At 38.8% G+C, this 16,058-nt stretch overlaps 1 protein-coding gene across 2 annotated transcripts in view; it reads left to right on the top strand.

Moving 5' to 3' along the window:
* angpt2b (angiopoietin 2b) overlaps positions 1–14,922 on the top strand; it is a 32,670-nt gene extending 17,748 nt beyond the window's left edge. For both annotated transcript variants that reach the window (XM_028037092.1, XM_028037091.1), the window contains exons 6-9: positions 2,133–2,234; positions 6,206–6,372; positions 11,713–11,843; positions 12,094–14,922. In XM_028037092.1, the coding sequence (XP_027892893.1) occupies positions 2,133–2,234; positions 6,206–6,372; positions 11,713–11,843; positions 12,094–12,257 (564 nt within the window). In that variant the 3' untranslated portion in view covers positions 12,258–14,922. The remainder of the gene's footprint in view (positions 1–2,132; positions 2,235–6,205; positions 6,373–11,712; positions 11,844–12,093) is intronic.
* Positions 14,923–16,058: the final 1,136 nt, after the last annotated feature.

Here is a 16,058-nt window from a genome sequence, read left to right as displayed (position 1 = left end):
CATGAACAAACTGGGATGTCAGTTTTTCCACCCCACCTGGGTTATATCATGGTGCAGCACCCTGAAAAGGAGGGATAACCCCCCTCATTTTCCTCAAGCTTTTATGGAAGTCCTCAAATAACAGACAGGCTACGGTGTGTTTGATTTCATCACGGCATTATTTTCCTCTCATTAGTGAGTCTTCTGACTGACTGCGTGACTAGAGTAGTCTAGCATGGTCAGAAATACATTCAAATCACTAGGGGTGTCTGACAAAAAAATATTCCTAGCTCTTAAAATGTAAAACTTTATATAGTGGTTGGACTCAATTTTAAATTTCTTTTTATTTTTATTTAAATTTTTTGATTACATTTTTTATTTAATTAAAGGGTCTGTAATTAATAAATTGCATTTTAAGTGAAAACTGTACATCGACAAAATGAGCAGCATTTTCTACTCAAAAACTCCTTTTGCTGCTAAATTATTGAATAAATACGCGTATGAGCTCACCAACAAAGATTGTCACTGCTTTTAATCTGATATTTAAGTTATTCAACCATCAGATTGGTGCAAAGTGCTATTATACCTATTCAGCTTTCAAGAGTTTCAGAGACTGCTCGTCATTCGTGGAACTTCTTTGAAACAACATGTCTTTACAAATGTGGACTGTGGACGCTAACATTAGCATTACAGACATTTGTGCTGCTACAACAGCATTGAAAAGTGTCGGTAATAGGGTAACTATTTTTAGCACAATTTGCATGCCACTATTTTCTCTTCCAGAGTCCCATTATATTGTTTTTGAAGAAAACATTAACCCCAATTGGACTAAGAAAAGCAGCTTTGTTATTTATCACTGTTGTTGCCGGACGTCACCTGTGCGTCAGATTTACAAGAGTACCAAAAACACAACACGAAGGATCTGATTCTGAGACTTTTGTATGTGAAAAAGAACAATGCAGTTAAGTTAAAATCTTTAACAAGCTAAAGTTTCGGCCCTAATTATATAACATTTGCCATATTCAAAAAGTAGTGCGTAACTGTTGATGAGAACAGACAACACATAATTTACTGACAAAAATCATCAATATATAGCTACATTTCTATTCTGACCCCTTTTACTCTGCTACATTCAGAAAAAATCCAGCTGAGTCAATTGTTCTCAGGAGTCAGGTAATTATTAAATACAGTGAAGCAGCCAAGTGGTCCGTAGTGAAACGTATCAGTGGCATCATGTGTTGGGAATGCTACATTTAAGCAGAGAAATAGGTTGGTCAGAGTTAATAAGACAGATGAAGCAAAAAACAGGGCAATTAAGAAAGAAAATCTACCAAAGTTACAACTAAATGATTTAAATCAAAACATTAATTTGTTAGAATGGCCTAATTCCAGAGCGAAAGCCAACTGAGAATCTGTGCCAAGATTTTAAGGTTTGATGTGCAAATCTAGTTTAGATAAACTCCAAAGGATCTTCAGATCACAGTAGTTCAGTTTTTACCCAGGTGGGCTCAATACAAATGTACTCCACACTTTCAAGATAGCTTTTGTAAAATAAAAAAGGCACATAAAAGAGTAATACTTTACTTCCACATTATTTTGCACTACTGTCTGCTAGTCATTGTGACAAATTGTGAAAAATATGAGGGTTCTAAATTAGTTTGCACAGCATTGTTCACGTCAAACAGTACCATTATGCCAAAAGACTAGCAGTATTAGATTTTTGACACTCAGCAGAAAGTTGGTTAAAATAATAACATAAAAAATCTCTACTCTGTAGCACGTCTGTCGAACACCAAAGAACAGTCTGTAAAAACAGTGTCTTTCGGATGGTAAAGAGCCACGTTGTGCAGTTAGCAGCTGGTGGACTACAATGGAATGAGTCTCGCCATCTGGTTTGAGACAGAACAGACTACGGATCAGTGTTCAGGGTCCTCAGAAAGGAACGAAAATGATTCAGGCAAATGTGCGTGCTAGGATAAAATAACTTGTCAGCCGGTTCTTGCTGCCCAAGGTCTCTCGGTTGAGACATCGCAGGAACAAAATGTGTCACTTTTCAAAGGAAACTTTTCGACGTAGTGCTGCAGCTTATTTATTGTACCAGGACTAAAAGATCAGACCTGGTTTTAACTGTTTTTTTGGTTTTTTTTGCTCAGGTGTATTGCGACATGAAGACCAGAGGTGGCGGGTGGACGGTGCTGCAGCATCGAAGGAACGGCTCGGTCGACTTCCACCGCAGCTGGAACGACTACAAAATGGTACGTGTTCACGCAAGGCATCAAGGGTGCACCGCTATCGTAAGGTCATGTGGACCCTGGTGCTGCAGGCCTGCACAGGAGGTTTCAATAACTGTCCATGGGTGGTTTGGCATGAGAAGGCGTGGGAGAGCGGCTATCCTGTGATCCCAGGTGACCTGTGGTTGTTGTATTTGGCTGCCCTCGTGTTCCCTATCACCCCCCATGTTATTGCACCTGCTCTCGTTCCCTCTCTCTATGTCAACCCCCATGAACACGCACACACACACACACACACGTCGCTCATACACAAACCACCAATGTTTTCCAACGCCGACTCTCAGGACACTATTATTTGTATCGGTCCTCAAGCTTGCTAAAGTTTTCCTGCAAAACAGTCTAAAGTGTGCACAAGAGACCTCAAAGTAGTCCTGGTGTTTTGGCTCTGTCAGACATGTTTTCACACTTATGGCTTTTGTTTTGGCCAGAACTTAAATTATGCTTTGCTAGATGTGAATACAATGCTTTTTTTTCCCCAAATGGAACGTGTAGTCGTTTTGCTCAAGGAAAGCAGCATGCAGTCCAATCTGACTGTTAAATTACGCACAGAAGAAATGAGCGATGCAGGTTTTGTGGGGTTTTGACTGGATGTGGTGTTATGTGTCTGATCGGCACCAACAAATCAACTGCAAACCCAAAGAGTGAAGCTCAAAGAAATAATAGTTGAGAAAAAAAAAAAAAAGACTTGAAAATTTCTTTTAGGGACAATATTTTTACAAGTGGATGATAAACATTTGACTCCAGCTGGGGGCGTGGGAGCCCTGGGGCCCCCGTTGATGGCAGATAATGTATGCAATAAAACGCTCTGCTGCTTTAGACTTTGCTCCATTTTCTCAGAAGCTGTGGTCAGACTTGGTCAAATGTTGCACCCCGGGGTTCTAGTACGGTGATAAATGCTTCACACCTCTTTGCACTACATCTTCTCACAGTCAAGAGCAACAACTAAGACAACGTGTGACAGCCAGACTTGTAGTTCCAAGAATTAGTCCTAACCCAATAAACTTTGTGCTTTTCAGAGACAGATGTTGGTTATTTAACATTTTACACTTGCAGTGCAAGTGCAAAGAGCTAGTATATTTTCAAAACCCAACACATCACCCACAAAACATGTCAATTTAAGCACTTATGATAGACAATGCAGAACACTTAAGCAGTGTGTGGGAAACCAACATATAGCTAATTATTGTATTTATTAGGGGTGTGCAAAAAAAATTATTTGCATAAGAATCGCAATTCTCTTTTACTTCAATTCAGAATCAATATAAAATATCCCAAAATCATGAATAAAAGACAGAGAGATTGAACCTGCGCCTGTCTTTTCTTTTTCAAACTCCAGGGAAGAGAGACTTTGGCATGAGCCTCGCCATTTGAAAGGTATGCAAAATGAAGATTAAGGGGTTCAGGAGCCCCACAAATGCACAGAGCCAAGCTACAGTGAACTAACGGTACACCACGCCGTTCCATAAAGAGCTCTGTGCGGTGTAACTGGTCCGGAGCTTGTGGGCACGCTTTATGCTCAGACAGCAGTGTTGATACTTCGCTTCAACTATGACGCGAATACTTTTGAGGAATGTTTAACTTTCATTTGTACGATTGTGTGATTCTTCACTAAATAACTACAATGACTCTCCAGTAGCTAAAAACTCCTGGATGGAAATTGCAACGTAGTTGTAAATGGAATAGGCTATCTGCAAAAATGTGGGTCAGCCTCTGTGAGTCCACTCCGTAAAAGTAAAACCGAGGATTCAGGCAGAGGAAACACTTTGTCTCCATTTGATATTGTATCATATGGATCCTTTGCACACTTATAGATTGAAGCAAAACACATTATGAATAACTCCTGAATAAAATCCTAGCCCAAAAAAATAAAAATTGAATTTAATCATGAGATAGTAAGAGATTCCCACTCCTAATATTTAATAATTATATCACTTTTCAAAAATGCTATGGTGAATTTCTTTCCACTTTTATTAACAAGACTGATTTAGCTCGTTAATTTATCTATAGTCGCCTTATTGTTCCCCAAAGTTTATTTCTGGACTTTACCCTCACAATACCTCCTGTCCTTCTGCTAGCCGTTCTGCTGCTGATTTGCTGATGGCTTTGGGATTATTATCCAGTTTGTCTGATCCATTTGCAGTCAGGCTTCAGCTGTCAGACAGATGGCCCCATATTTGACAGCGAAATGCTTTGGTAGATAGAGGAGTTCATGTCCGACTCAGTGACTGCAAGGTGTCAGGGTCTTGTGGTCTCAAAACAAGTCGTCCGGCCTGCCTCCCCTGCTGCGCTTGACAGTTGGTATGAGGTGTTAGTGCTGAAATATTGTTTGGCTTTTGCCAAATGCACTCCAGCGAAACGTCTCTACTTTTTGGCTCATCTGTCCAAAGGACATTCTTCCAGAAGTCTTGTGGTTTGCTCAGATGTAACTCAGCAAACTCGCTGCATTGTTTTATTTTTAAATAAAACACTTTTTATTGGCATCCTTTTTAAACAAGCAGTAGCTATCCAAACCTCACTCAAATATATTTTGATGTACAGCACATAACTGTGACTTAGTTTAAGAGCGTTAAACTTTTTTTTTTTACACTCATCCCTCTATCTTCAATGTACAGAGCACAAAGTAAATAAAGCTCTGTTTTCTTTTTTCCTTCAGCAAATCAATTCAATTTCCTCCTGTTTGTTTCACAAAAGTTGCACTAATGACCCGAAAACGACGTCACTTAATCTCATGCAGCACAATACAGGCATTCTGCCTGCAGCTCCAAACAGAACGACTTCAAGAATTCATTCACCTCGACTGAAGTAACAGGGGAGTGGATTTAGTTTCATTATTACTATTATTTTATCACTTGGGGGCATTTGACTGTATGCAGATCATTGTACTCTTAATTCTGAAATAGATTATTAAGTACAAAACATAAATAAAGTGATTGATGCTATTTGTACCTGGTAACCCTGACAATGTTACTTCCTTTATCCCAACACATTGTACCTTACACACTACAGGGCTTCATAGATGAAACAAAACTTTGCTGCACAAAATCTGCTTAATTTCTGTTTGTCATCATTTTGTCAATAATTTCTATTCATCTACAATTTACGGCATGATAGGCTCTCAAAAATACTTAGGGGTGCACCAATACATCAGCCCTGATTGCCTTGATTTTGGGAAATTGGCCATTAGACAATACATGCTTTATTACAGTATTTGTGAGGGAGTTACATCTGTAATATTTTTTCTTTAGTGTGTGAAAATGTTTTAAAATGTGCACTTAAATAGCGATATTGTAAACAAAAATAAAAACAAAAAAATTAGATGGAGCAATGTGATGTTTGGTGTTTAAGTCCTAAGTGAGGTTTTTCAATGTCTCAGGTTGAAATCTTGTAGTAGAACTGAACTGGTAGGAAATATGATTCTTATATTTGCTAAAATAAGCGTTTCAATAAAGAGGCCTTAGCCAGACGATATTTTTTTAGCAATTTGTCCCAAAATCGTTCTCAAATGTAAACATTACCTATGTTTTGTTGAATTCATTAATCATTTTTTGCTTCATTTGCCAAACTTGTGGATAACTTACATCCATGTCAATTCCTCAGTTCCAAAGTGCGTGGATTATTTCTCAAAACTAGTGGTTACTTTAGCTTTTATTTTATTTAAGCTGTGCAGATGTACCACTGATATGACGCAAAGGTAAATCCATGTCTCCGCTGACTGTTCTCTAGCTTTTTGGAGTGGAGAGTTTTACATCCCAGATGCAGTCAACTGTCTTAACACATCAAAATGATAGATGTGCCTGCCCAAAGTGAGCTCCATTTTCATATTAACTCCAAAAAATACTTGGCAGACAGCTGGAAAAACCATTCCCTTTTGTTAAAATATGTTTGTTTTTTTTTTCAGTTGTTTTTTTTCCCCCCTGTCTTTGTGTTGAATCCAGGGCTTTGGAGAGCCATCAGGGGAACACTGGCTGGGAAACGATATCATTCACAAGCTGACCAGCTCACAGGAATACAGTCTGCACATCCAGCTCCGAGACAGAGAGGGGAACGAAGCCTACTCACATTACGACCGCTTTTACATAGACAAAGAAGTCAACAACTACAGGTAATATCACATCATATCGTCTTTTAGAGAATTTTTTTATTTTTTTACATTTTGGCTTAGTCAATGTATTTTTTATTTTTATTTTTTTGGTTGACCATAAGGTTAAAAACGAAGTGAATTATTTTGTGCAATGGAGTTGCATTCAAAAATGCTGAGGCAACACTTTGTAAAACCACTTTTCATCTTCCCATTTACTCCTATAAACTCAACCATTCTCCTATATACAGCCCTGCTGTCGCTAATGAAGAAAAGTGTCACCATAACATAATCATTGCCACCATTATATTTCACTTCAGCGACTATAAGATCAGTGTAGCATGCAATGCTAGTTTGTTTTTTTTGCCAGATAGCGTTTTACATGTGTTGGTAAACTGTACTTTCTCCAACAATCCTATTGCGTCAATCTGGAAAACTCAGAACATCTGATTTAAGATTTTAAAATGATATCAGACAGTCAAAAATGTAAATATATGTCAAAATTCGGGCATTTTGAAGACTAAAATGGAAAAAAAATTAAGAGTACAAATAAGCATTATTACAAAATAAAATTTTTCCATAAAACTATGAAACTAATATTTAGAGTCGGTACTGCAAATCATACTGTATGTTAGAACAGGGTGAAGTACTTCCAGTGTCAAGCGACTCAGCAGAGTCAGCAGGTAGAAAACTACTTTAGAAAAAAAAAACAACCTTGTACACAAACAAGAAGTCTTAATTTAGTTTCTGTATCATATGCATTTTTTTTCTTTGTTCAAGGAAGAAATTTAACTCAAGTAAAAGAAGCGACAATATCCAAAAGAATATTACTCAAGTAAAAGTAAAAAGTATGGTATAGTGAAACAACTAAAAAAAAAAAAAGGTTGCGCAAGTAAAGTAACTGAGTAAATGTAACCATTTACTACCCACCTCTCAATTGGGGATTATACACTGCTCAAAAAAATAAAGGGAACACTTAAACAACACAATATAACTCCAAGTAAATCAAACTTCTGTGAAATCAAACTGTCCACTTAGGAAGCAACACTGATTGACAATCAATGTCACCTGCTGTTGTGCAAATGGAACTTTGTACAGAACAAAGTATTCAATGAGAATATTTCTTTCATTCAGATCTAGGATGTGCTATTTGAGTGTTCCCTTTATTTTTTTGAGCAGTATATATTAATAGCTGTCCTGTCAACAATTATCCCATCTAGGTTTGGGCCTCCTGATATGGAGGCCCAAACCTCTGCAGCCTCCAGATTTGGGTTTACAGTCTTGGTTGCCATTTTCCAGCCCTGATTTACTAATAAGGTGAATTCTGGAGCCACATGGTTGCACTAGAGTACATAAAGCGTTGTCAGAGTAAACTGGACTGAATAAAGTCCAGATTTTTTGTAATAATTTGAAAACAAAAAAACACACTTCCCTCCCATTTTATGAATGTGCACCACTTTGTGCCGACTTGTCAAATAAGATGAAAATAAAAAGCACTGAAGTTGGTGAATGACATCTGACTTGAACGGGGTCGCACCGAGGGTCTGTCTTCACATAAATCAGGATTTACAGATATGACTTATAATGACTTGCTAAGCGGAGGTCGTGCAATGACTTCACAGCTGCTCCAGCTGCCCCTGAAATTCCCCACGGGGAGCCACATCCCTCCCCGCGGCCCGTGCCCCACCCTCACCCCCACCGGTGTTTAACTGTAAACCTCAGCTGTAGCTGCCACTGCCAGGAAGTGACAAGTTAAACAAAGCCCCCCCCCCAGTAACCGTCCGGTCGCCAACGTTATTATGTTTGGTTGTGCCGAGGCGATTCGTCTTCTGGAAGGAAAGTAAAATTTAATATATAGTCTGGGACTTAGTGAGTGTTTATAGAGGCTGATGATCTGAGGGATGACAAATCACGATCACATGTAGGAGTAGGCTTTGAAAATCCTTGATAGTGCAGCAAATTGCTTTTCCCCGAGTTTCTTCCACATAATTAGCGCAATAAAACAGAGTGTTTCACCACTTCGCTTCAGGCTGCTCCGTGTGAGACGGTGCACCTGAATGTGTGTAATCACCCCTCTTCGCCCTGCTACTGCTGAGATCACATTCTCTTCAACTCCTACCAGCTTTATGTGCGCGCTGGAAAATGCCGATTTGACCCCATGGGTTTGTATTATTACTCCCCAGCCGCTGATCCGGGTGCTCCGCAGGGAGTCGGCGGCAGAAATTCTGGTTCCCAGCTGGATCCAGTGCACTCCCCGGAGCAGTGTGGCGCTTTTCACCTAGAACTCAGTTAACAAGATTCATACATAAATCATTGGGATGGCAGAAAACCTCCTCCTTTGAGGTTGCTAAAAATATCTGTCCTTATAGTGAAGAAAGTAGTGGACATTCCGGTAACCCGTTCTTTGTCACTATGCCTTTAATATAAAAAAGAGCTCTACCTTGTTCTGCAGATTTAGTAGAATAGCTCAAGCTAATAGGAATGTTTTCTAAAAGGGTTATAAGAGCTGGAAGCCTCCATCATCAACATGGTGCTGTGGAAAAAAAGAGCTACCCTCCTCTACAGTTTTATTTAGTTTTTGTATATACATTTTTGTCATGTTATGCTAATGTTCAAACAAAAGAAATACTATTTTCAAACAATGGTTTTATGTAAAATGCTAAATTTAATTTCACTTGCCACACATGTCCACCAACATGTCTGAAAATACGAACAGCTAAAAAAAACAAAACAAAACAACAAACATCATGCCCTGAGAGTTATTAAACATAAATGAAGAAAACATGGAACAGTGGTGAAGCTTCCCAGGAGTGAACTAGCGAAACTGCTCCAAGACTTTATCAACAACTAATCAAAAGGATCCATCGCTTGCTTTAGCTGAAGTCGTGTTCATGATTCGATGATAAGGATGAGACCGGATTTCTTTTCTTTTTCAGCAGGACAACGTTTCAAATCACATCAACAAATTCCACCTCCAAGTGTCCTAAAAAACATTTGATTTTTGAGAGGCCTCGTCAAAGTCCAGGCTTATATAGCCCTCAGATCCTGTGAAGTTACATTAGACAATTCTTCAAAGAGGAGTGGATCAAAGTTTATTGACAGTGATGTAAAATACTCACTGACAGCCATCACAAACTCTTCTGCCGCTGTCAGTTTTTACACCTGTAGGACTGTTAGTTCTTCACACAAGGCCACTTTTATTTGGATACATTATTTTTGTTATTTTCTTAAGAAATGAAATCATACTTTGAAAACTGCACTTAGGTTTGTTGTGATATCATTGTGATTAAAAAGCAAAAACATCTGTAAGGGGAGCAAATTCTTTTTCACATAAAAACACACTCGTGTTCCATATTCCAACAGGATATCATTTAGCCTCTAATTAGAAGTGTCCAATTTCCCCTCATGCCGCTAATCCATTACGAGGGGAAAACAAAAATAATAAATCAACTATTTTTCATCCCCTGACAAAATTCCCAAATCCCTTTGCTATTCCGTCATCACTCCCCTCCCCGCTGCTGTCATTTCGAGCTTTGCTCTCGCATCCCGTCATGACGTGTTGTCCTGGCCTTTGAACCTACAAATTCGAGAGGAAGATTTTTCATTTAGTCATCACAGGCAGCGAGCCTCTGGGCGACAGAGCGGAGGAGCGGGGGGAGTGCGTGTAAGGGGACACACAGAAGAAGAGCTCTGCTCTAACTGGAACAGAAATACCCTCTTCAAAGCAGCTCTGACTCACACTCAGGTGGACAAATAAAAGCGCACACATTCAATCAGCCCATGCTTTGTGAGAGGAGAGCGACTGGTACTTGGGCAGGAACTCTTCTCCCTTCTCCCTTTTTATTTTTTGTTTTTTTTTCTTCAAACCGGGTTGTTTCTCAAAGCACGGCATGGAAGGAAAATAATGAGATTTCTTTCGCTTCGTTTTCACACTGATGTTTAGCAACAATGTGAACCTGAGGCTCAGACATCCTACAGTGGCTTTCAAGAGAATATAACGTAGCTTTTTTTTTTTTTTTTGCAGGGTTGTTCTGCATTATCACCGTCTGTGTTGAAGAGTGTTGAGTTTGGATTTATTATGGTGCAAAGTAGACAGGATCCAAAATAACACCTCTTTACTTTGATACTAAATGCTAAAAAAAAGAACAGCCACATCAAAAGCAATTATATTAAACTCTGTTTAAACTGCTTTTTTTTTCCTTGTATTTTTTCCAAATTAAATCGTCGAGTCATATTTTTCCCCCCCCCCAGGCACTGACAAATCAAACAAAGACAAAACAATAAAAATAGATCAAAAGACCCTCTGGATACACATCATCCATTCAGTATCCTGTTGTACAAAAGAACAACAAACATTGACGGCGATATCAGCTTACTTACTGTTGCTCTAAGAAGTACACACACTGATAAAATTTTTGGGATGTAAAATGATGCGATCATAATTAATCATTTCAAAAGGGTTCCACTTCACTAAAACATAATGTCCTGAAAGCTGAAAACCGAGTAGAAATATAAATAATAAGACCGCCATAAACCCCATTCCGCAACTTCCAACTAAAGCTTTGCTAACGTATTTTTTAACGTCAGCTTTCAGTCCTGTTGTGATCTGTGAATCTGATTAACCACAGAAATAGCTCAGAGGATTTCTTCAACTAAAAGGTTGAGAGTTAAAGGGTCCAGGTGCTCTCTTTGTACAAATGTATCAGTCAGGAGAAAGTTACAAATAAATCTAAATATACATAATCTAGATGGCACTGTGATGACAATCGATGAAGCAAAATACACATTTACACATTTTTGGAGAATTTAAAAAAAAGATGAGAGGAAAAACTAGACGGTGAGGCCAAAAGCAGTATTTAAGGATTTATGCAAAATACTTGTTTTGTTCTACAAGTGACATAAATCAGTATTATTCACATAACAAAGGAGTAGTTTCTTCCAAAGAGTCATTCCCAGCATGGCTAAAATATTTTAAAATCCTATGGAAAGCTACATTAGGGTCTGATAAAATGAAACATAAATTTCATGTCACAGTTCCAAATGGTTTCACATTTGTTTCCATTTCAGATGGATACTGGATATTTGTCAAATTTGGTCACATTGTGGGGAAAAAAGTATTTTTTCATGATCAATTATGGTCACTTTTTTAAACAAAACATTTCAATGAGTGCGTTTAAACTTCTGAGATCTGCTATGCCTACCAATGAGTGCTTTTGTTATGAATACACAGCTTATGGTGCAACTCGGTGTCACTTTCACTTCCCAACAAGCTGTCCAACATTGACTCGTTGTAGAATACTCCAACCTGGCTGCGCTGTTTACAAAAGTTTCTTTTGTTTTTTTGTTTTCTTCCACTCTTTCTAGCCTTCATGCCGACGGATTCAGCGGCACCGCCGGCAAAACCAGCAGTCTCACCCACACTGGGAGCCAGTTCAGCACCAAGGACAGAGACAACGACCGCTGCACGTGCAAGTGCGCTCAACTCGCCTCGGGAGGTGCGAACCGTCAATCGTCCGCTCCGATCGCCCGCCCCCGTCTCAGTCCGTCTCTCTTTTACAACCTGTCCTGTTGAACATTTTTATTTGTCCTCTTGTAAATGTCCCGTGGAGCTTTTTATTTTCCCTTTGCTCCGGTGTAAAGTTACTGCTGACTTATAGCTGTACATTTACGTGTTCGATTTCATGAGCTGAAATTTGACTGATTGTGACTTTCTCCTTGAACTCTCTGGAATTGTCCCTCTTGCAGGATGGTGGTTCGACGCCTGCGGCCCATCCAACCTGAATGGCATATATTACCCCGTTTCATCCAATGTACTCCGCTTTAATGGCATCAAGTGGTACTACTGGAAGGGTCCAAATCTGCTGGCTACCATGACAACCATGATGGTGCGCCCTGCTGACTTCAGATGAAATTGCCGTGTAGCTCGATGGATCGTTGGGAATTTAATGTTGCAGATGAATGTAATTAATCAACCAACGGCAATGAATAAAAAATATATATCGGGCCAAGAAGTCTTCCGACTTAGACCACCATACAGTTTGTTCATACGCTGAAAAGGGACAGGTGTTTCTGAAAGAATCATTCTTCTGTCACCACATTGGACGTTTAGTAAAGATCTTCAAGAGCAACACCTCTGTTGTTTCAGATATGTCAAGTTAGACTTTTGCTTTCACTTTACAAACGAGTGGAGTAGATTTATGCACTTAATCTTGGTTAAATTTAGGAATTAAAACAATGTATACGAATAGGAAATGTAAAAATAATAATAAGAAGAAAACCTTTTTTATAGACAGGATTGATCAATCTTTTCAATAATGTGTGGCACTGTAACCAAAATACTTGGAGGAAATGCAGCAAGCATGTTGAAACGCTAGTGATAAAGAATGTTGTGTAATGGAGTGCTGCAAATAGGCCCATCGGTTAGGTTTTGAAGTAAAAATCACCTGGTTTTACAAGTGTAATTGTAAAATAAGATACATTTAATTGCAATATAAAATGCCCAGTCACCAAACTACTTGCTTATGTTTAGGATCTGATGGGTTTTTATCATTTGAAATGTTTCCAACACCTGGAAAACATTGCAAAGGAGTTCAGGGATTACATATTTTGTCTAATGTAGTGTTGTGAGCAAAACAAATGGTTATGATGGTGGATTGAAAATAAAGTAGAGGAATAACAGTGGTTAAAATGAAAGCAGAAATAGAGAGAGGTCTTTTTCCATGACGTTAAATAGTGTGGCCAAAATTTCTGGTAAGATTTAGGAGTTCAAATAACTTGGTTAGCCATATGAAACAGTGTCAATATTGTGAACGCTGTTGTGAGCAAAACAGTAAAGTTTAGGAACTAAAATACGGTTCTCAAGGTAACCCTCAGAGTGTAAAGATTGAGATATGGTGGTTTGTACACTGTACAGCACTTTGACTAAAATAAGAAAAAATAATTTTGAATATAAAGAATTAAACAGATTATTGATGAATACAAAGATGAAGTATTTCATGTAATGTACAAAAATATGAGGAAAATACTTGCTTAATTTTAAGAACCAAAAGAACCTAATATTTTGGAGAAAACAGTCCAAGTCTTTGGAGCGACATTGATCGTGTTTTGTGTTTGTGGAGTCCAAGCAACATGTTTAGATTTTGTAAATATTATGTAAATATTTCTTAAAGAATGCATATGGTGTCATGCAGTGTATTTTGAAGTTAAGTGTTTGGTGAAGGAAACAAATTGAGCTTGATTAGATGTTCAAAAAGATTGCTTTTTGGACTTAATACTTCAAAAAGTTACAACCATGTGACAGTAGGACATAAAACAGGTTGACAAGGTACATTTTGGCAAAAGGTAAGATGACTAAGACAGCTTATTAGAAAGAACGTGTTCGTGTGTCACGCTAAGTGGGGAAAATAACCAAATCGCTAACTCACAAAGATATGCTGTTGGAGTAAAAAGTGAAATTTACAGGATTTCATATTCTGAACTTTCTGTACAATTAAATTTAGGTATGAGAAATTACTAGACACATGGATCTTGTTATCCCACTCAGAGCAACAGTGATTTTATCCTGCTGCTTTCGAATGCAATCAAAAACTTGCCTCCTAAAAAACCTTCAGGGTGAAGCTCTTTGAAAGTTTTAAGGCAGCAAAGTTTTATTGAATGCTTTGTGACAGATTTTTCAGCAACTCAATGGAAATGTATTCCAGCTTGCAGTTCGGCAATTTAGCGTTGTTCATAACAAACCCATAAAGAACAACAACTACAACTGGCTTTGCCCCTTTACTCAATCACCCAAAGGGTTTTTTCTTTTCAATAAAATATATCTAATTCATTCAACATACACACCTCTCATAAAACTTTATTTGTTGGATTTGTTCTGCTCATAAAAGCACATCATTCGCTTTTGCTGGTGGGATTTACTGTGTAGAAGGAATCATTTGTAAAAAAATAAATAAATACAAAACCATCTGGAAACAAGAATGTGAATTTAATTTTGATTTTTGATGAAACTATATAATAAAAAAAAAAAGATCAGATGCGTTGTTTGTTGCCACCCACAGCGTCAGGTGTTTGTTTTCACGTTAACTACATCAACTTCCGCGAGCCACATGAGCCGCAACTGCGAAGTCAAACGAGGGCTGCTTTGCCGCACTGATCTGATGAATCATCCAATAACACTGATCCCTGTGGTGGCCCATTAGAAAGCGGATGGGTTGCACCTCGGCTCACTGTAACTTGCATCTGCCAGCGTGCACTGGGTGGGGGGGGGAGGCGCAGCCGCTGCTAAGTGGAGAATGACTCATGAGGATGTCGGACGGCCGTAGCTACAATATGGGATAACGTCTGAGCTTCATTCGCTGAGCACAAGACAAAGCGCGAGATCCACTAAGCGTCTAATATTCTCTGTGTGATTCATCTCTGCTGCCGCCGTGGGTTTAACACAGCTGCAGAGATGTGACAATACGTGTGGCGTCTTGAGGCAAATCCTGCTGATTTGACGCAGTTTTTATTGTAGTCGTTGTCAGAAGAAAACCTCGTAACGCGTTTGACTTCTTCAAAAAAAAAAAAAAAAATCCAAAACAGTATGTCTTCCAAATAAAATTAAATAAAGATTTTGTTACAGATTTGTACTTGGTCTGTTTTAATAATTACCCAGGCAGCTTACAGCATAAGTACAAATATCATCAGGGATGGATTCAGAGGCAGCGGCTTGATATTTATGGTCCACCCGTTTGGACGGACCTGATCCGTTTAACAGACTGTGCGAGTCGAAAAGCAGCCCCGCCCCCAGCTCGCGTGGTCGCTGAGCTTGCATGCAGCGACCCCCATGCTAAACAAGTTTATCACAACCTCCAAGGCTTGGACAGGTGATAGATCATTGCACGGGGGGGAGGCCAGTGGTGAATCCATCAAAGAGACTTTCATAAAGACGGCTTGATTTGGCCTGCTAGCCCAACAAATGAAATGGTGTTCGGGTCCAGTGAAGCAAACCAGAGTGTGGGTCAAATTGCTTGTCTGCTCGTCTTAATCCTAGTTTATTAGGGGGGTGTTTTGTAAGCAAAGACAGGGAGACAGCTAACTTCACATATTTATCATATTCTGATAAAAGCGTGTCACTGTGTGATAATATTTTCTCTCAATGAATGATTATAATATAAGATAACTTCTTTGTGTTAAGTGTAGTCTATTACTAAATACAGTAGCACGCCAGCAAAATGTTTAAAACCACCTGCTGACATTTAGGTCTACAGATTGTTTTTCAAGAGCTTTTTGTTGGCAAATTAAACTGTTTACAATTTAATGTGTTAGGTTTTTGGAGCTGGCCCAACAAATTAAATTCAACTGGTTTCAACAAACCACTGATATTTCCAATTCTTTCTTTCTACCTGTATGTGTTTATGCACTAAATGTAGAGATATGAAGTGACAGTGACAATCTAACAAGTCAGCACATATTCAGACAAGCTCCGAGGCTAGTACAACGTACTCCATGAAAAACAGAATACATAACAGAGTTAGTAATAGAAGCCAGAGCCAAGTCTGGAACAATGAAAACCACTGTAAGAGTTCAGCATGCGAGGTGACTGACTCTTCATCTGAGGAGACAAAGTGTGTCTCCTCAGATGAAGGAGACACACCAGAGATGTGACAATACGTGTGGCGTCTTGAGGCAAATCCTGCTGATTTGACGCAGTTTTTATTGTAGTCGTTGTCAGA

The sequence above is a fragment of the Xiphophorus couchianus genome, chromosome 13, assembly GCF_001444195.1.
Source record: "Xiphophorus couchianus chromosome 13, X_couchianus-1.0, whole genome shotgun sequence".
Taxonomy (NCBI): Eukaryota; Metazoa; Chordata; class Actinopteri; order Cyprinodontiformes; family Poeciliidae; genus Xiphophorus; species Xiphophorus couchianus.
This window is presented reverse-complemented; position numbering and strand designations above follow the sequence as displayed.